General features: G+C 41.8%; 1 protein-coding gene across 1 annotated transcript in view; it reads left to right on the top strand.

Annotated features, from left to right (window-relative positions):
- BMX (BMX non-receptor tyrosine kinase) overlaps positions 1–21,395 on the top strand; it is a 1,099,638-nt gene that overhangs the window by 429,286 nt on the left and 648,957 nt on the right. The window contains exon 5 of the mRNA XM_044072793.1: positions 7,151–7,275. Coding sequence (XP_043928728.1) covers positions 7,151–7,275 — 125 coding nt within the window. The remainder of the gene's footprint in view (positions 1–7,150; positions 7,276–21,395) is intronic.

Here is a 21,395-nt window from a genome sequence, read left to right as displayed (position 1 = left end):
TGTTCCACTTGGATTGGGTTAGGGAGGAACTCTGCTTCACGTGTATGGGGAGCCTATTCCAGAGACAGGGTAATCTCTGGGATATATACCTGTCTCTCCAGCAGTCATATTTATATCACAAGCAAAGGTTTAAGTCTTTAGAATGGGTAATTATGGTGCTGTTTGTTTTGTGGATATCCAGGGTGTCTATCAGAGTGGGATCTGAAAATACCTTGGATGCCAAGCATTGATCTCCCCTCAACAACTTTTAGGAGACAGAATACAGGAATATGGTCTTGAGATGGTCTGGTTAGGGCAGGTTACTTATGCCCTGTATTCTTTTTGTGAGAAACTTCTGTGGACATTCCAATTGTTGGATATGCCTGGTTAGGTACATGCCAAAGGGGGCATTGTAGTCAATAAGAGGTCTGATGAATGTGGAATACAGTGGAACAGTGGAACAATTACTTCCTTGGACTTAGATGCCATACCTTTGTTTATAAGTTGTGCAACATAGAATGATTTCTTCACTACTTTAGATATCTGATGGTGAAAGCCTAGCGTACTGTCTATGTATGTCCCTAAGTCCATGACTACTGTGTCATTTCTAAGGGGTGTGTTATTAATATGATAGTTACCAGGAGTGGATGACTTCCCCAAGGATACTATTATGCATTTCTTGGCATTTAGTTTTAGTCCATTGCTCTGACACCAGTTGTTGCTCTGTGTCAGCCCTTCCTGGAGAACATTTGGGAAGTAAATGCCAAAAAGGAGAGTTCCAAGAACTGATCCCAGAGGGACTCTTCTTGTGGCTGGCCTTTTTGTAGAGGTGGGCTCCCCAATTCTAACTTCCTGGGTTCTGTCTGTGAGCCAGTTGGCTATCCAGTGGGTGACATATGGGTCTGCACCTAACCTCTTGACTTTATCAGCAATGCTTGAGTGGGGTATTGTGTCAAATGTCTTGGCTAGGTTAAGGTAAGCAGTGTGAACCAAATTTGCCTTCATCCATTGCTTTGGTGACCTTCTCAAAGAAGTCCACCAGGTTGAGTAGGCATGACCTGCCCTTGATGAAACCTAACTAGGTTGGGTCTAGTGTCTGGAGGTTTACTGTATCATTATTGATCATTTCCATGATAACTCCTCCCATGGCTTTGCATATAAGACTAGTGAGACTTATGGGTGTGTAGTTTTCAGGGTCTGTAGATGGCCCACCTTTGTGCAGAGGGGTGACTGTTGGTGTTTTCCATTCATAAAGCATGAAGCCTGTTTGGAGGTTACAGTTAAATAGCAGTTCCAGAGGTCCTTATAGGTCATGTTTCATGCTATTTAGAAGGTATCCTGGGATATTGTCTGGGCCCATTGATGCAGTGTTCTTGGCCTTAGAGAGACCACTAAGGACTTGTTCCCTAGTGATAGCAGGGGGAATTATATTTGATGCTATTTCCTGAGAGAAGGTTGAGGAGGAGAGAGGGATAAAGGTGGAGCTGAATTTGTCGGCCAGTAGGTTTGCTATATCTTCTGGCTCAGTAGAGGTGGGTCCAGTTACAAAACTTTGAGGTTGTGGACATAGCTGAAGAATGCCTTTTGGTTGCCCTTGGCCTGGGAGGCCAAATTTACCTAAAATTTGGCTTTGGTAGACTTTATTTGTCCTCTAAGTTGTTTGTTTAGTTTGATGAGAGTGTTTTTATCCTGATGGGTGCAACACCTCTTAATTTTTGCCATGATTTTCTTCCTTCTGTTATATAGCTTATTGATTTTGTGATTCCACGAGGGTGGCTTGTTTTCTGAATTAGTGCTGTACTGCTTCCTGGTGGGTAAAGCTGCCTCTATGCAGCTATCAACATGCTTGTACAGGGTTTTTGTGAAGAGTTCTGCATAGGCAGCAATGTTCTCAGGGTTTGTGTGGGGTTGAAATTTTGCCAGGCTATCACTTAATAGTAGGACATTAGCTTTAGATTAGTTCCTGAATATTCCAGGTTTAGCTGGGGTTCCATGTTTTATTTTTACTTGAAAGGAGACCATTTTGTGGTCTGACCTTACCAGGGAAGACATTACATTAACAGGTGTGCATCACTTCCCATATTAGTGAGGACCAGATCTAGTATGGTTGCACACATTGGTTAGTGTATTGACAATCTGGTCCAGGGAGGTTGTGTTTACAAAATCTAGAAATCTCTGTGCCTGTGTGTTTGGTGTCATATAGGATTCCCAGTTAATAGTAGTAATTAAAGATGCTCATGCATATGGTACTGTGTTGGATGGTGGGTGTTTCCAGTAAGTTTAAATACATGATATGGGTTTCCTGGGTTATAGAGGGGGATGTATAGCTTGCAAGGAAGTGGTATTGGCTTTTGCCTATGGTGATTTAAACATGGAGTAGCTCAAGTGCATTGTCCTGTTTGACCAGCCTTGATGAATTTTTATTTTTTTATGTAAAGCGAGACACCTTCACCTTTAGTCCCTATATGTGTAGTAGCTGGTCTAAATGTGTGGAAGACATTATAACCATGCACTGTTGGTGTACTCTCTGGGGCTTTTAACCATGTCTCAGTGGCCGCATAGATGTGACCATTCCCTAGGGTGGAGAGAGCTTCTAGGGAGTGGAGTTTTGTTTTGTTTAGACTCCTAACATTGAGCAGTAATACCTTTAGATTTTCTTGGTTTTCTGTGTTGAAGTACTTCAGTTTGGCAGACTATGGGGGAAGACTATGTTTTAGCTAATATTCAAAGTCCTAGAAGGGAGAGATGCAGACCATCCCTGGCAAAACAGCATGAACTGTTGACCATCTCCTTCCATGCTGACAAATATTGCAAACCCTTAGACTGACACCAGAAACTAAGCCCGTTATTAAAGTCAGCCATATTTTCTCTGTATTGTGGCATCATTGTGGCATCATCCTTGTAGAAGGTAAAATGCTGCTCATTGCTAGGCTCATATCAGCCTGGGACACATATTCTGAGAGATCCATGATGTCCCCCTTCATATAATCTAGGGAAGTATGTCTCGGGTCATTTACACCCTCATGGATTAGGACTGAGTCATACTGGTATTTGTGGTCCAATGACCTGAGCCCCTGTGTAATGTGGTAGATCTTAGCACCTGATAAGCAACTGACCATGACTTTTTCCTTACTCAGCCTGATGAGAGGGACATCAGTGTGTCTCATGACAGAGTATCCAATGCCCAGAGTGTTGGATTGTGTGATGGCCTGCCTTACAGGCTAGCTCTAGAAAATGTGGCTGTATGTGTTGATATGGGAGTTGTTTTGAAAGAGTTCATTCAAGGCTGCTGGGGGTATTTATTATGTGTTCTTTGTCTGGGAGGTCTTTGGGGTTTAGGAAGGTTACATTTAAGTGCTTCAACATACATGACTCTATATGTCTGCTTTGAAACATGTGTGATGGGTGCAGTGTGTGTACTACTGACAGCCATATTAACATTAGAAGTACTTTAATATAAGAGCTTTACCTCCAGTGACATTGTGTAAATACATCTCGCACATATCATATCAAGTTTGTTTGAGAATTAACTGGTTGTCAGTAAACATGAGTCAATTCCTACATTGCCTTAGGATGCCCATATCCACCAGCTGGTAATGGAGATAGTGGAAAAGGTCATATCTATGACAACAGACCCTTTTTTATTGATTAGACAGTTGAAGTGAGAATATAAAGCAATGTCAAGAGGATCAGGTTTGGAGCTCTGGGACAGTGCTTGTCACTGCAAACTACTTGTCCTTTATGCAACTAAGTACTGGTGAAATTTCAATCATGCTTTTACAGGAAAATTGTCACTCAAGGTGTCTGTGTCTGAAGGGAAACTAATACGTAGAAGCTGACAATTTAAGGATGACGTATTTAGGCAGTTATTCTAAAGTTAGAAACAAATCAAGCAGTACTTGCCAAAAACAAAAAAATTAGCTTGTCAAGAATGAAAAAAGAGGGGGGGGGTCGCATGAATGGCTACTTCCTGGCTACTACTAGTGCAGGCCTCACCACAGCTTCACTCTGCTGGGATACAATGCTCCTTCACTTCTTCTCTCACCAGAAGCAAAACATTAGCACCAATCCCAAGATTACAAGCAGGCCACAGCCTGTCTGGTGATCCACGGTCTTGTCATAGATGATGCAAGGGCCTGTAGGCTTGTTGTAGCCTTTTCCTGATAGATGTCCTGAATAGAAACCAGACCAATCAGGAATAACAAGCACAGACACTTACTGCCCAACAAGAAACAGTCAGGAATTAATGCACTCTGCTTCTTCTCTCACCAGGACCAGAATATAACCACAAATTCCAAGCAGTCACTTTGAAGCACTTATTAGGCTTTCCAGTGATCAGCAGTCTCCAGGAAATAATGTCCCTGTGCTCCTTCTCTTACTTGGAGAAAACAAAAGATATACATATAGAGGGATGAGTTTGGTATAATGATAAAGATTTTCACCTCAAAAGCACAAAGTACCAAGTTTGATTCTGGCCTCAGGATATTGGCTAAGCCTAAAATAGCCTTTCTGGCTCACAGATAGAATCCACAATGTGAAAGTAGCTGACTCCAAGTCAGACTGCTGACCAGTCATAAGTGGAGTCCCCACAGGGTTTGGTCCTGGGTCCTCTACTGTTTGGTATCTACTTTTCTGAAGTCCAGGCCAACAAGAAGGGACTCTTGCTGACAAAGTTTGCAGATGATTGCAAGTTGGGAGCTATTATTAACTCCCCAAGTAATGTTGTCAGCCTACAGAAAGGCCTCACTGAGACCAGTGACTGGTATCAGAACCATGGCCTTAACCTCAGTGCCAAAAATGTGTCATTATCCCCTTTGGGAAAAGCCCAGTTCCCATGAATTACCACATCGATGGTACTCCACTGAACACAGAAGGCGTTATAAGCGATCTGGGAACACAGGTTGACAGCAAACTCTCTTTTGACCACCACATTGCCACTGTGGTCAGAAAGTCCTTCTATGTGGCACATCTCATTAGTATGGGTTTTGCATCCTAGAAGAAGGAGGTCATTGTCTCCCTCTACTCTTCCCTCATTAGCCCAACCATTGAGTACAATGCTCCATTTGGCATGTACCTCACTAGACACCTGCAGCAACCGGAGAGGCCGCAAAAGTACCTCAAAAAGAGGATCCTAGGCCTTAAACACTTCTCCTATTTGGACATACTCAAAAAACTCCAACTATTCTCTGTCTCATATCTCCTACTCAGAGGCAAGCTCTGCTTGACTTACAAAGCCATGTCTGACCCAACTCTTTTAGAATTGCTACATCTAAAGATATCCCATCCCTCCACACTACATCCTCCAGAGACCTCAATCTCAGTACCACAATCAACAGAACATTCTGGAGGGAAAGGTTCATAACCCAGAGACTGCCCATGCTGTGGAATAGACTTCCCATACATGCCAAACAGAGCACCATACTGGCCTACTTCAAGAGAAATCTTGATGAGTGGATGGGAAATAGAGCATTCACCTCAGGGATCTCTTCAGTGGCTCTACTTGACAGAGGTACTGGGAACTAAGGTCAGGTGGCATGATGCCAGGGTAATCCTATGGGCTAGGCTTGTAAAGGCTCCAGGGCCATTAGCCTAGTACACACCTATAGACCTATGAACCTAGGCACTAATCCCAAGATAACTACTGAGAGGCAGAATGTGGGAGCTCTTGCAATAGATGTTGCGGATTTAAAAGGCAAGATGGAAAAAATTGGTTAATATCCTAAGTACTGCAGTGTACACTAAGCAGTTAGATATGAAAGAGGGGGTAACTTAAGCTTTAGCTGTCTAAGTCGAGAGCCAGTAATTTTAAAAGTGCAAGATAGATTGAAATGGGGCGGGCAGTTTGTATTCTGGTTCTATGGAATACCATGGAATGGCCAATAAATGTATATAGTTGAAGGGGGGTGATTTCACAAAATGATAATTTTGTGCTTACTCACAACAGCTGGTGAAAGGGGAGAGGGAAGGAGATTTGTGATCAAATTAGCATAAGGGGCAGGCAATTAGAAAGACAGTTGCATTTCTGTGTGACTCAAAAGAGACACAGCTGTGGCCTTTCTTAGTTTTAATATGCAATTAAAAGCAGAATACAAGTAAAACACTGAATAAGGAAAACAAATCACAATATGCAAAATAGAAGAAGACAAAGTAATACAAGTATACCATTCCCATATGCCATACATCAGTAAATGGTAAAGAAGGCAGAATAGCACTAAATGCCATTATACAAAGAGATTATTTAAGAAAAGTAAACAATTACCTTTCTTAAATAATGCCATTGTATAATTGCAGCAATCCACTCTTGCGTGCATGTATCACATGATTTACTAATGGTTGGGTTTATTAGGTTACTCAGACTTTACCATCATGATCAAACCATGCCAACTATGGGTAAATCCTGTGAAACTCAAATCCAGTCGGGTTATTTCTAAAAAATCCTGGTTCTGCACCAGGTTTTAGGCCCACACTGTTGCAGTCTCTATTCTCAGTACAGTACCACGTTTAAATGCCCTCCTTATAAAGAGTCAGTTCTATTTCTAGTGAGACACTGACAGCACCGAAACAGAAGGGCTAGATTTGCCTTAATTTCCAAGTATGTTATTTAAATTGTTTCATGCATGTTTTATCTTATGCATGTGCGTGTAGCATTCTATCTGCGTTTTTCCTTTCCTGTGTGTCTTTCTTTCTGTGTCTGCATGAAAACAGATCTGTCTCCCTTCTGTACTCTGAAATAATTTTTTATTACAGGGATGTTTTCTATTCCCTTTGCAGTCAGCAAACAAAAACATGTGGACGTAGTATCCAATCTTCCTGGATGTTCCTGTCCTGCCTGTCTTCCTTGACATCATTATGGTACTGAGCCAGGACTTTGCAGCGTAACTCATGCACCTAGAGTAACAAAGCACATAATTTCCTCTGTTGTTTGACTTTACACTATGCCTGTCTTACATTAGTATTCTTATTTTTATTGATACGTCTGCTTGGGGTCTTTGCTCTGCACTAGAATCATATTGTATTTTTTTCTTCATTTTCCGTTAACTGTTGGAACTAAGACTTACTGCCCTTATTATGCTCACTTTTATTTACAATCCCTAAGTGACTAATCTAATGTCAAATGATCATTTGTTTGAGATTACATTTTTAGTTGATAACTGTGCTTTGCATTTTTCAGAGATTTTGACTCCACTTGATGTAATGCTGAAATATCACTGCAAATTCTTTACTGAAGGCAAGTTTGAGTGCTGTAAACAAAGCTGTAAAACAGCCCCCGGATGCACAGTTCTTGAACTTATAAAGGTAGGTTCTTCTGTAGATTATTTTGTCTCGGTGAACTATTTCATTTGTTACTTTAATATTTGCTGAATTCACTGCAGCAAATACTAAGCGTTGCATATAATGTACACTTGCTGCTTTCTCTACTCACGTAACTTCTTGCTAGTTAAAGGATTCCAGGTTTATGTCTGCCAGTGCATTATACCTTTGGTGTATCCCATTTGCCTTTTACTGACTTTTCTTCTGAAAGAAAGTCTGTTTTTTTTTATTATCCCTATGATTCAAGGGGCTAGGTCATCAAAACTCTGTAGAGGTTTCAGTCATTGCTGTCCATAATGTTGATAAGTTAGTTCAAGAGGCAGATGCGAATTTCCTATGGAAAGCATACAGCATGGAGCCCAACTGTACAAATGAGTCAGTGCACTATTTTGAACTGACATCCCAAAGCAATGCTACTGAGGTGCAAAAAATCATTATGCATCTCACTAGTATATGCATTTCACAGAGGTTGATGAGTAAAGCACAGTACAAGGGTGCCCTGTAGAAAATGCAAAGGCTGGGACATGACATATGCTTATCAGAGAAGGTGGGAGGTGAGGTTAACATCAACTGTCCGTGCATCAAGCTATTGTTGAGGTGTTGCAGATTAAAACTGTTCTACCTGTTAGAGTGTTTGCAGAGATGAGTTGCAGATAAAGCATTTGAAATAGCTGTGCATCATACTGACAATCAGTATAGCAGCACTTTGTGCATATATGTGTGTGTGTGTGTATGTGTGTGTGTCGTGCGCGTGCGTGTGTGTGTGTGTGTGTGTGTGTGTGTGTGTGTGTGTGTGTGTGTGTGTGTGTGTGTGTGTGTGTGTGTGTGTGTGTGTGTATATATGTGTGTGTGACTGTGTGAGGGTTCAGAGTTTGCCGTTAACATTTAGGATAAATTAAGCACTGTCGTACCAGATAGACGACTATGTGGAGAGCTTCCAAGGTAGATCCCTGGAGGAGGCTGAGATTACTACTAGAATTGGGGGTGTGTGGGTAATAGTTTCATAGTTTCATAGTTTAGTACTAGGCTATCTGCCCTGGGTAATTTGTAAGCCTAGCCATAGTGATGTGGCTTTCGCCACCCCATGAAATGGTACAAAAATGCACAGAATAGATTTAGAATACTGTGCCTCTGTCTAGTAGTGACACAGTGGAGGACCCCTTATATAATAGAATTAGTTTACTGTGCCCCTGTCTAGCAGTGACACAGATGTGACAGCAAGTGAAACCAGGGCAAAGAAAGATTTTATGGGGAAAATGGGTAACCATTTTTAAGATTCACGAAGGCTTGGTGAGAGAAATCAAAGTAATGTATACAAATAACTACCTTAACAAAATAATGATGATTTTAGGTGATAGAAAGAAAGAAAAACTTATCTGGATGAGATATTTCAGAGAGTAGTGCTGCTTATAAAAGCATGGATCTTGTGTTAACTAATGAATTAATCAGCACATTTACATTTGTCACATTGCATAACTGCTTAAAAGTTTCCAAGCCTTGTAATAGTTAATTTTTTTGGTACACACAAACTACATAAAACAGTTAAATCCCCTATTCATGTCCATGGCGTGTTCCAGAGGTTCCAGAACAGAGCTTCTGACATTATTTGTAGACAGTAAATTAAAAGCAGTTGTCAGCATAACACCTACAATTGTCAATGCCACTTTCTATGTTACTGAATGTGTTAAATCACTGAATTAAAAATGAATGGTATGTTAACCACAGAAGCTGTTAGGCTCTTTTTAAACAAGTTTATATCTCATGATTCCTCCCTAGATGTGGCTGGCATAGGTTTCCTATGCGCCTCATTAGAAAAATATTGAATAATAAATTTTGCATGCAATGAAAAATTCTTTAAGCAAAAGAAAGAACTAGTCTGTGAATGTGGCCAAAATGTAAAAATAATATTAGAACACATAGGCTTTATTAAAAAAAAAAACACTTCTTTTCTCAAACATTAATGATACTTCTTCACACAGCATGACAATTAAAACTCACTGTTTAAATTATCCTAAATTTTATTGTTAGAAGTTTCATTCTCAACAATTTTTTTTTTTGAAGACTGAACGTCTTTTATCCCTGGGGAGACTAACATTAATATTATTTGTTAGATATTTTCCAAGGGAGATTATTACAGTGACCTCAAATTCTGACATACAAATATTTTATACTCGTATCACATCAGGTGTGTTGAGAGAGTTTATTGAATTAAATGCATATGGTAGTTTATAAATCTACAGTATCAGTGGATCAGTTCCTTGCAGTTTTACCCACAGAGAAGCTGTGGCATACAGAACACCTTGGCATATAAGCAAGACATAATTAATTTAATTGAAATACTCTGTAAGAGTATTAGTTTCTATAGTACAATCTCTGAATTACTCCAAGTCACATGTTTAATTTCAGCATTTATTTATTGTATATGTTTTACATTTATTGTTTCTTGTAGGCTGATTTCTTGATAACATGTTACTGTGTGTCTTTTAATTGGTTGGAAAGATCACCTAGCTTCAGCATTAACTTAAATAGCATTTTGCTTCCTTTTGCCTGGCTGTTCACCTGGGACTGCAAAATTTGGATTGCTTCTGAAAGCATCTGGAAATAGAAAGCTGATATAAGTATATGTTTTGCACTTGCTCTAACTGTTTCAGTGACATTGGCCAGAGGGTTTAACTTTAGAAAAGTCTTTCATCTTGCTGGTGTAAAAGAATTATATTTTCTAAGAGTCTGCTCTTTTATTCAGAGCTTCCTTATGCTTGTCTGCTCACCTGTGTCTCCAAGACCTGGATTGCTTCTAACACTATTTGGAAATACAAAGCTGATATTAGTATATTTTTTGCCCTTACTCTAACTGTTTCAGTAATATTTAACAATTCTGTGCTGCATTTATATATTTTGTTGAATTTATTACTGCTTTTCAGCCTGTACTTGTTAAAGAAACTTCATCTACTATCCTGCTCTTAGGTTGTTGTTTTAATAGTTCAAACAACACCACTGTCATCTCTCCTGACTCTACAACTAAACTGTTAGGAATAACCATCGATAATAATCTCACTTTTGATCAACACATCAACAACACCATCAAATCAGTTAACAGAAAAATAGGATCCTTATACCGTATTAAACCTTTTCTAACCCCATCTACTAGAGCTACTATCGCCCACTCCCATCTTACATCCACTCTCTTTTATGCCTCTCCAATCTTCACTAACCTCAAGAAAGCTAACCTAAATAAACTAGCTACTTGCTATAACAATATTGCCCGCTTTGCCACTGGTAACCCCTTCAGAACCCATCACTGTCTTAATTTGAAACTTTTAGGCTGGCTAGAACTACAAAACTGTCTTGTAATCTCACAACTCACTATTGCCCATAAAATACTGCACCAACCTGATAACACCCCTATACTCTCACAACTTTTTATCCCTTATAGCAATCTTACGTCCCTTCGATCCTCTTGTAAACTCTTGGCCAGATCTATAAAGTCCAACAACTCAGCTGGCGACTCTCTATTCACTATATCTGTAGGTAGAATATGGAATCTTTTACCTAGGGATATAACACTGATCACTTCTTTACCTCTCTTCAAACATAAAATTAAACTGTACTTCCAAAATCACTGGCTTTGTTCTTGTAGTACACCTGACTAACTTTTTTCACTCTACCCCTATCGTTTCATCTACTCTTATGTTTAACTCATCAGTTAAGTTACTACCAAGATTACCCTGTGCCTTCTGGACTCCTTCTTTGCTTAGACCAACTCCTCTCTTTCTCTCCCCTCTCTTCTCTTTGTCTTCTCTTTTGACTTTTCACTTTTCGACTGTTCTACTGCCTCTTCCTCTCTTCTAACTTTTGTGTTACTCCCTCTTTTCATGACTGTTCTACTCCCTCTTCCTCTCTTCTAACTTTTGTGTTACTCCCTCTTTTCTTCTTGACTCTTGTACTCCAATATCTTTCTTTTATTACATGCTATCATTTTGGTGTCCACTTTATTCCATTAATTAATAAGCTCTGTAATCTGACTCTGTCATTTTGTCTACTTGAGTTTAGTGTGGCTTGTCTTTTTGTTAGATTTTGTTAATAATTAGCTTATTACTAACATTTAATATTGTTGTATTTTGTGTGGAGCTTTTCTCCCCGGGCCTCTACTGAAAATGGAAATAAATCCAGCTAGACTAGCCTGGTCAACAAATGTAAAATAAAAAATAAAAAATAAATGTAAAATAAATAGTACTCTGCAAAAGTTGTTCTGAGGTTGCCAAAATATTTCTAAGTTTTGCAATGTTTTTGTGTATTGTGAACAGTTCACAAGGTTAGTGAACTTATTTCCAAGGATTTTTGATATTGCAGGAAGCCTTACTTCTTCTCTGATCTCTGTCTCCATTTTATTTAGGTGGGAACCACTGGTGAATATTTTTTTGTGTTTTTATCTAATTGGCCTGAAGGTTTAACTTTAGAAAAGTATTTCATCTTGCTGGTATAAAAGAATTACATTTTGTAAGATTCTACTCTTTTATTCAGAGCTTCCTTACCCCTGGCTGTTCACCTGTGGCTGCAATATTTGGATTTCCTCTAAAACCATCTGGAAATACAAAGCTGATATAAGTATATTTTTTGCACTTGCTCTAACTGTTTCAGTGATATTTAACAATTATGTGCTGCATTTATATAGTTGGTTGAATTTATCAGTGCTTTTCAGCCTGTACTTGTTAAAGAATCTCCAACTACTGTACTGCTCTTAGGTTGTTTTAACAGTGGTGTACAAAAGCTGTTCTGAGTTTGCCAAAATATTTCTAAGTTTTGCAGGGTTAGTAAACTTATTTCCAAGGATTCTTGGTATTGCTGGAATCCTTATTTCTGTTCTTATCTTTGCCTCCATTTTATTTTTCCCACACACCTGCCCAACTGTTGTTGTTGTATTCTTAAAACGTGGTGGCTTTTGAGTTGCCCGCCGCTACTGTTAATTTGATATTGGAAACTCCTTCCAGTGCCATCGCATCAGGTCATTCTACTAAGTACAGTGAGATCATTTGGGAAGGAACATCCCTTAGTTTATTAATTAACTAAAAAAAATACACGTTATTCAGCTGCTTTTACTGAATTTGTGTTTCTTCCTACTTTATAACTTTATTTTGCTTTTGCTGTTTGTTCTTAAAAGTGTTCAATTACATTTATTCTGCTGCATTTATTACTGCTTGTTAGTAACCTGATTAAATTGTAACTGTTATTCTAAGCCTCTTAGTTTTGGTTTAAGTACTTGGGCTTCAGGCTAGTTATTTTACATTAACAAAAGGTTTGTGGTCTACACTCTTGTAGAAGGAGAGGGTAGCTTCTGCCTTTCTAAGCTGGGAATTGCTGGGTGAAGGCTTATTGGACCTGTTGTACTAAGTGTCTTTGTTCTGGTTTAAACACTTGGATTCCAAATCAGTTATTTTTCATTAAGAAGATTTGTGGTCTAAACTCTTGTGGCAGAAGAGGATAGCCTACACCCTTCTAAGCTGGGGATTGCTGATTAAAGGCCTAGTATGTCTGGTATTCTAAAATTGTCTTAGTTCTGGTTTAGGCACTTGGGCTCCAAACCAGTTATTTTACATTAAGAAGGTTTGTGGTCTAGAGTCTTGTGGCATGAGAGTGTGGCCTACACCTTCTAAGTTGGGAATGGCTGGTGAAGGCTTATTGTGCCTGTTATTCTAAGTGTCTTTATTCTGGTTTAAGTACTTGGGTTCCATACCAGTCATTCTACATTAGGAAGATTTGTGGTCTAAACTCTTGTGGCAGGAAAGGATAGCTTACACCCTTCTAATCTGGAAATTGCTAGTTTTAGGCTTAATGTTAATGTTATTCTGAAGTGTTTTAGTTGTGGCTTAAACACTTGGACTCCAAAACCAGTTATTTTACGTTAGGAAGGTTTGTGGTCCAGACTCTTGTGGTGAGAGAGTGTGGCCTACACCCTTCTAAGCTGGGAATTGCTGATGAAGGCTTATTGTGCCTATTATTCTAAGTGACTTGGTTCCAGTTTGAGCTCTTGGGTTCTAGAAAAAGAAGTTATGTACCTACCATAATGTTCCATGTTAGTTTCTTCATCTCACCTTCTTTCTTGCTGGTTGGGATCGGAGCTGATCCTCGGCTCTGACTCGGCCATCTTCTATAGCTCGAGAGCTGTTTACTGGCTCAAGGCTACCCCTTATCATATGATGCCTAGCGTTAGCTACTCATATCTCATTTGTAATAGCTAACCCCAGACATAGCCAGAGAATCAACCTGTTCAAACAAACAGGTTGAGCATACATGTCATACTCTCTCAGTCAGTAGAGGAAACAAACCAGAGAACACTCAGCCAGTGAAACCAAAACTCTGCTCGATCCAATAGGACAGGGGGACGGAGGGTGGGACACAAGAAAGAAGGTGAGATGAAGACAACTAACATGGAACATTATGGTAGGTACATAACTTCTTTATGTTAAGTTGTCTATCTCGCCTTCATTCTTGCTGGTTGGGACAGCATCCCTAGCACCTACAATCCTGGGCAGCTCACTGGAACAGACTCTTCAAAACAGTGGAACCAAAGTCAGCTCTGCTCCTGGAGACCATATCTAGCTTGTAATGAGAAATAAAGGTATGAGGATTTGCCCATGTAGCAGCTGCACAGATAGAATCCATGGGCAACCTAGACTGGAAGGCTACAGAGGTAGTCAAAGCCCTAGTAGAATGACCTTTTGGTTTGATAGGCAACTCTTTGTTTCTCAATTGATAAATGAAAGTAATAATGTGAGACAACCACCTGGATAAGATCACTTTAGAAACTGGGAGACCTTGTTTGCCTAGAGCGTAGGAAAGGAATAGTTGGTCCGACTTCCTTATATCCTTAGTCCTATGCAAGTAAAATGCAATTGTCTATGAATGTCCAGTTGGTGTAATTTGTATTCTGCCTTGTTGGTGTGGTTAGGGAAAAACACAAGAAGATCTATAGATTGGTTTAAATTGTTTTCTGAGCAGACTTTCGGAAGTAATGAGGGATTAGTCCTCAGAGCAACCCTGTCCTTATGAAAAACCAAGTATGGAGGATGAACACATAGTGCCTGAAGTTCAGAGATGTGTCTGGCTGAAGTAATAGCTACCAGAAAAAGTGTTTTCCAAGATGGAAACTTAATGGAGCAGGATGCTGCAGGTTCAAAGGGGGGCATAATTAAGGAGGTTAGTACCAAATTAAGGTCCCAAGGAGGAGGGGGATCTCTCACTGGAGGTCTAAGGAGAGTAGTCCCTCTTAAAAAGGCTTTACAAAGCTTATGAGACATAATGTTTGAATTAGACAACCCAACATGAAAGTTAGAAATGGCTGCCAATTGAACCCTGAAGCAGTAGCAGAAGCGGACCCAGGATGAAAAAAGTTGTGCTAGGAACTCCAATATTTTGTGGACTGGGGCTGAAAAAGGATCTACGTTCCTAGCCTCTGCCCAACAAGAAAAACGTTTCCATTTGCTAGCATAAGTCTTTCTAGTTGTGGACTTGTGAGAGGAGACAATAATCTCATGCACAGCACGGGAAATGCTGGGAAGCCTGGCTAAGGTTGGAAGTGGAGCAACCAAGCTGTGAGCTGGAGTGTTTGGAGGGATTGATTCAGCCCACCTGATTGATGAATCAGTAGGTCTGGAATCGGATCCAGAGTCCAGGGCTGATCGAGAAGGTAATGGTGCAGGAACAGAAACCATATCTCTCGAGGCCAGTACGGGGCAATGAGGATCATTTTGCAACTCAACGATATTGCTTTCTGTATGAGTTTCGGTATGAGGGGAAATGGAAGGAAGGCATAAAGAAGTCCCTGAGGCCAATCGTGGACTAGAGCATCTGTGGGTGTGTGACCTGGAAGCGGAAGAAGGGAGAAGTAGTTGCTGCATTTGCTGTTGAAGGGGGTGGCAAAAAGATCACAGCAAGGCTGTCCCCATTTGAGGAAGATCAGATCTGCAACTACCTGATTCAGAGACCACAAATGAGGCATGAGAATAGCTCTGCTGAGCCTGTCCGCTATGACGTTGGACCTCCCAGGGATGTGCATCGCAATCAGAAATCGTTCGGAAGAAATCGCCCACTGCCAGAGTCTGAGTGCTTCTCAACATAGGGGGTAGGACTTGGTTCCGCCCTGCTTGTTGATGTACCAGACAACTGACATGTTGTCCGTTTGAATTGCAATGGTCCCAGAAGGGAAAGAGTCTTGAAGAGCTTGCAACGCTAGGAGCACGGCTCTCATTTCTAGGACGTTTATATGCAGGTGGTACTCGTGAGGCTGCCAAGTGGCTTGGACTGTCCTGCCCTGATAATGCCACCCCACCCTATCAGGGAGGCATCCATGGTCACCATGGCAACCGGAGGGGGCTGAATGAAGGGTCTGCCCTGAGTCACTAGTGAGGAGACCATCCACCAGGAAAGGTGCCTTTTGCATGCTTCTGTAATTATGATCATGTGAGACATGGGCAGCTGTTGGAAAGACCACTGTGTGAACAGAAGCCACTGAAGGATCCTCATGTAAAAGCGGGCCAGTGGAATTACAAGAATTGCCGCTGCTATGGAACCCAGAGTTTGAAGGATGAACCTGACATGGATCCTTTTGCTCTGCATTAGAATTTGTACTTGCTGGCGAATTGTAGACACCCTTTCTGGTGGTAGTCTTGCGGACATGTTCTATTTTGTCTATGTCTGCTCCTATATAGGTGACAGATTGACAGGGCAACAAGGCAGATTTTTTGAAGTTTATTGTAATGCCTATCTGGGAGCAGACTGTGATAGTGTAGTCCCTGGCTTGCAGAAGTTGATGCCTGGTAGTAGCAGTGAGGAGCCAGTCATCTAGATATGGAAACACCTGGAATCCTTGATGTCTCAGGTGAGCCGTGACCACTGCCATACATTTGGTGAACACCCTGGGGGCTGTGGTGAGAACAAAGGGCAGAGCTCTGAACTGGTAATGACTGGCTCCCAGCCGGAAACAAAGGAATCTCCTGGAGTGCCTGTCCATTTTGATGTGGTAGTACGCATCCTGAAGAGCTATGGAGCACATCCAATTATCCCAAACCAGAAAGGGTAGAATGGGCTGTAGCGTGACCATCTGAAACTTTGTTCTTTGAACGGACTTGTTTAGTCTGCTGAGATCCAGAATCGGTCTCCAGTCCCCTGTTTTTTTTGGTACCAAAAAGAACCTTGAGTAAGTTCCGGATCAGTGTTGGTCTGCCGGGACTTCCTGGATGACTCTTTTTATCAGTCTTGAAACTTCTATGACTGCTTGGTCCCTCAGATTGGGTGGAACATCTGGAAGGTGTTTGCTTGACGGCAAGGGGGGGTTTTGAGAAGGGAATTTTGTAACCTCCAGATATAATTGACTGTACCCATTTGTCTTGCGTTAAATTTTGCCAGGCTTTTGGGTACAGTGAAAGTCTTCTGCCAACTGCCTCCAGAGGCGGGCAGCTGGGCAACCCTTCAAGGATGCTGAAAGGGCTTCTCAGAGAAGGATTCTCTGTTGCCCTGGTTCTGCGGACCCCCTCTGCCACATGGGTGGCATCTATTGTTGTTATTTCCCCCTCTGCCCCTGGAGGAAATATCACTACGTGTGTCAGGCGAGACTCCCTAGGATTTTCAGAACTACATTTTACCACTCTTCTGACCCTTGGGGTATGGTCTGGAAGGAGTGTAAAAATGGACTCCTATGGCAGAGAGAGTCTTGCCTTCTTGCTCACACCTAGTCAAAGTGTCTGTCACCTGTGGTCCAAAAAGAAAGGAACCGTCAAAGGGGGTGTCAGTGAATGATGCTCTAAAGGGTTCCGCAAAGTTACACAGCCACATCCATGCATGTCTCCTAAGGGCCACACCCGTATCTGTGGCTCTACTCGCACCATCGGTTGCATAAGAAATGAGCCTCATGGAGGAGTTGACTACAGAAATAAGGGTCGCCAGCTGGGAAGCCACTTTAGCTTGAGCCCCCTCAGTTGATAGATCTTGAACTGTATCTCCGAGCTCTTTAAGGAGATCCCTCGGAAACCGGGTAAAATGGCATAAGTAGTTTAGTGACCTCATAGAAAAGGTCACTGAAGCAAACATTTGTTTCCTGTATCTGTCCATGGTCCTAGACTCCTTGTCAGCAGGATGGACAGATGAAGAGGTTTCCGCTAACTCCTTTTTGGTGGCTGCTGCTACCACCATGGCATCAACAGGAACACCTTTGGTAAGGAACTGCTTATCATGGGGTGCTGTGATGAACTTGCCAGGTCTCCTCGGAGTTGGTTCCACTGTATCTGGGGCTGACCAAGCCTTTCAAGCCAGCATGGACATAAGTGGATCGAAAGGCGATGAAACCCAGGAGGTGGAAGGTCGGGAACCGAACGAATCCAGGAATACAGACTCATCCTCGGTAGGGGCTAGGGGATTCCAGTTCCCCCTCTGCTTTAGTATTTCGAGGATGTCCGAAAAGGAAACATCTTCAGAGGGAGATCTCGGGGACCCTTCCAAATCATCTAAGTCTGTATCCGAAATGACAGACTCTGGGGAGTCAATGTGCTTCCTCTTGCACTTCTTCTTATGAGGGGGCTCCTCTGAATGTTCAGGGGAGGCCTCGAAAGAAGAGGAAACACCCAATGGGGTGCCCTGGAGTGCTGGTTCCCCACACTTGGGGTCTGGAGGAGGAGCAGAGGTTGGCACAGGCACTACAGGGGATGGAGCGGGTGGGGCCGATAGTGGAGCTGACTCAGTGACCAGCACACTCCTCATGACATCGAAGGCATCCATGCCATGATGCAGAGAAGGCTCCAGTCCCGAGAAAATCGGAATCCTTCTCCGCACCGAGGGAGACAGCTCAGAGGCCGATGTAGGAGCCAAGCTCACCTGCGCCAAAACTCCAAGAGGGAGAACGGGCTCAAACAAGGGTCTGATGCCACTCGACCCTCTGAGCCAATGAGGGAGCTCCGGTGCCCAGATCCCTCGATGGGTGGTACCATTGAGGGAATCGAAGCCAATGAAGGAACCGAAGGAGATAAAGTTATCGGAGCCAACGGTTCCACTACTCGAACCCCAACGAACTCAGGCTCTGAGCTCAATGGAGTCGGAGGAGGAGGATAGATAGAAGTGGATGGAGCTGACACCTGTTGAGGAGGGCTGGACAACATCTTGGCAAGTGCCTGCGACTTTAGCAACCTACTGACCACTCTCTCCACGTCGTAATCTGAGAGCCTAGAGGATCGAGAGGAGTGAGAAGATCTGTGACTGCGCTCACTTTGCAGCAGGGGAGACCAAGGAGCTGAATGTATTGATTCCAGAGAAGGGGACCTCAGCCTCTTGTGGCTCCTCAAAGGCTATGAAGTTTCTGATGGAGCCGACGGGGAAATAGTCTTATTGGTTCCAGCCAGAACCGAAGTAGCAGGTAGTGACTGAACCAAAGATGGCTCCGAACTTAGAGCTGATGATTTGGTGGATTTAGGGGATTTCACAGGCTGAGTCTTGGCCGGTGAATCCTAGGGCTTTAAAAGGCCCCTAAGACTAAGCTTATTCTTATGTTCCTGCAGAACTCTTGGACTAAATGCATGGCAGATAGAACAAGAGTCCTGCAGGTGCACAGCGCCTAAACAATAGACGCAAGAAGTGTGCCCACCTGTCACATCTTCTGACAGCATGAGTCACACTTCTTGAACCCAGACACCTTGGATTCTTTGGACATTCTGTAACAAAAATTACAACAATAGCTACCAATCAAAATACAGTCTAAAGAGAAAAAACACAGTACACTACAGACAGACTAAAGCTAAAGTTTTTTTTTTTTTTTTTTTTTTTTAAATAGGAAAGCCTCTAACTCAAATGGCTAGCCTATAAAGAAGATAGAAGGAAAGCTTCTAACTTAAACAGCTAACCTGACAGGAGTAAGGAGGGGGAGGGAGAACTCTCTAAATTAAACGAGTTCTAAAGGGATGGGAAGGAAGCTACAAATACACACTTAGCTAACAAAATAAATATAAAACTAAAAAGTAATAAAAACCCCTAGGAAAAAAACTATTTCTAGTAAAAGAGTTCTAATAAAGAAACTTTATACGAGCCTGAGCCAGAAAACGACACCTTGCAGCTGAAGCGGCACACGAGATCTGGGTGGCTAGCGCTAGGCATCATGGGATAAGGGGTAGCCTTGAGCCAGTAAACAGCTCTCGAGCTATAGAAGATGGCTGAGTCTGAGCCGAGGATCGGCTCCGATCCCAACCAGCAAGAACGAAGGCGAGATAGACAACTTAACATCAGTTATTTCACACTAGGAAGGTTTGTGATCTACACTCTTGTGGGAGTATTCTAATGAATTGCTGCTTTATTTAAGCTTTTTTTGCTGTTGCGACTATTATTTTCTACACTTTGAATTTCTAGTACTTCTGCATTTTATAGCATAGGCTAGATTCAAGCTTGCTGAATCTAGACTGACTCATACCTGTTTGGTATCATTTGAACACCAAAGCCAACTGAAAAATAAGTATTTGTAAAGCCTACATTGTACTTTGTGAACAGTTTTCTAATGAATTGCTGCTTTATTTAAACTCTTTTTTTTTTTTTTTTCTGTTGTGGCTGTGATTTTATGCACTTGAGATTTCTAATACTTCTGCAGTTTATAGTATAGGCTAGATTCAGACTTGCTGAACCTAGACAGTTTGGTATCACTTGAGAACTAAAACCAGTTCTTCACTGAGATACTGAAAGATTTCAGGCATCTGTTGCTTCCAAGTAACTATAAGTGCCTGTTTTTGCTCTTATATTGCACTTTTAATTTGTATTTGCATTATACTGTCTATTTGAACTATCTGAACTGTTTTTGTCACATTTTACTATATACTCTACTAGTTCAGCTTTAGCATAGCCCAGTTCCAGTTTTTCAATTTCTGAGTCTGTTTTGTATTTTCTGAGCATCAAATTCAAGCCATCTTTTTTGGAGAAGGCCCTTCTGCACTCTTGTGGGAGGAGAGTGCTGTTTGGGTCCCACCTAATCAAGGTGATTGGACTAGAGCTCAGAAGGAGCATCCTTACTGGGTAGTTTGAGTTAAAAGGGTTATTTCCTGTTTTATTTAGGCTCCAGTATCTGCTTGTTTGTATGTAGTGCACCATCGTGCACTACCATGTAGAGGTGGTCACCTTTGGTGGTTATAGACACAAACGTTGTGCTTGCTAAATTTTCCCTTAGTTCTTAGCTTGTGGTCCTCCATAGGTTTTTCACAGCCCTGCTCTACTGTCAGGTGGAACACTATGCCTACCCTCAGAGGTATCAACACACCTGTCAACCACTAGCCGTTGTGCGACCTCTTTTCCTGACCATACAAATGTACCTAACACTATGGACAGACAATTTCCCACAGTTTCTCCTGCCAGCTTGGTTGACATAAGCATCCTGAGGCAGTGTAACAAATACCTCATATTCACCGGCAGCCTTCTACTCTTAGTCCACAAAAACTCAACATGTAAGAGATGCAACTATACTAAAAACCTTGAATCTATGCTCTCTCACACACCAATCAGTACATATGACAATGAGTAGGTTGTCAGCATACACACCTCACTTCGTACTCCACCCAAACCCACATCACACATACTTACATATGTGGAGGTCCTCACCAGAAACATACCTAAACAGCAGACACCTCCCAAACACACACACAAGCACGCTACACATAATACTTCCTCTGCAGAACACAATACACATAATAGCTCATGCACCAGTGTCTCACTTGTCAAGCCCTTAAGGTAAAACATAAAAGCAAACATATTAATCATAGGTGACGCCATCGTGAGGCACACAGATGTCCCTCTCTCCAGGCTGGATAAGGAAAAGGTCAGTGTCAGCTGTCTGTCAGGTGCCAGGATCTGCCATATCACACATGCATTCAGGTTTCTCAACAATAGATACTGTTTTGACTCGGTCATAGTCCATGTTAGTGTGAACAACTTGAGACATACCTCTCTGGACTATATGAAGAGAGGCATGACTGAGGTTGCAGACTATGTGACTCAGGCAGGTATGTCCCTAGCCTTAAGCAGCATTTTACCTTCACCTAGGATGATGCCTCAATACAAACAGAAAGTGATTGACTTCAATAATTGTCTTA

Source organism: Protopterus annectens, chromosome 5.part1 (assembly GCF_019279795.1).
Source record: "Protopterus annectens isolate FY-2018-M chromosome 5.part1, PAN1.0, whole genome shotgun sequence".
Lineage (NCBI taxonomy): Eukaryota > Metazoa > Chordata > Ceratodontiformes > Protopteridae > Protopterus > Protopterus annectens.
This window is presented reverse-complemented; position numbering and strand designations above follow the sequence as displayed.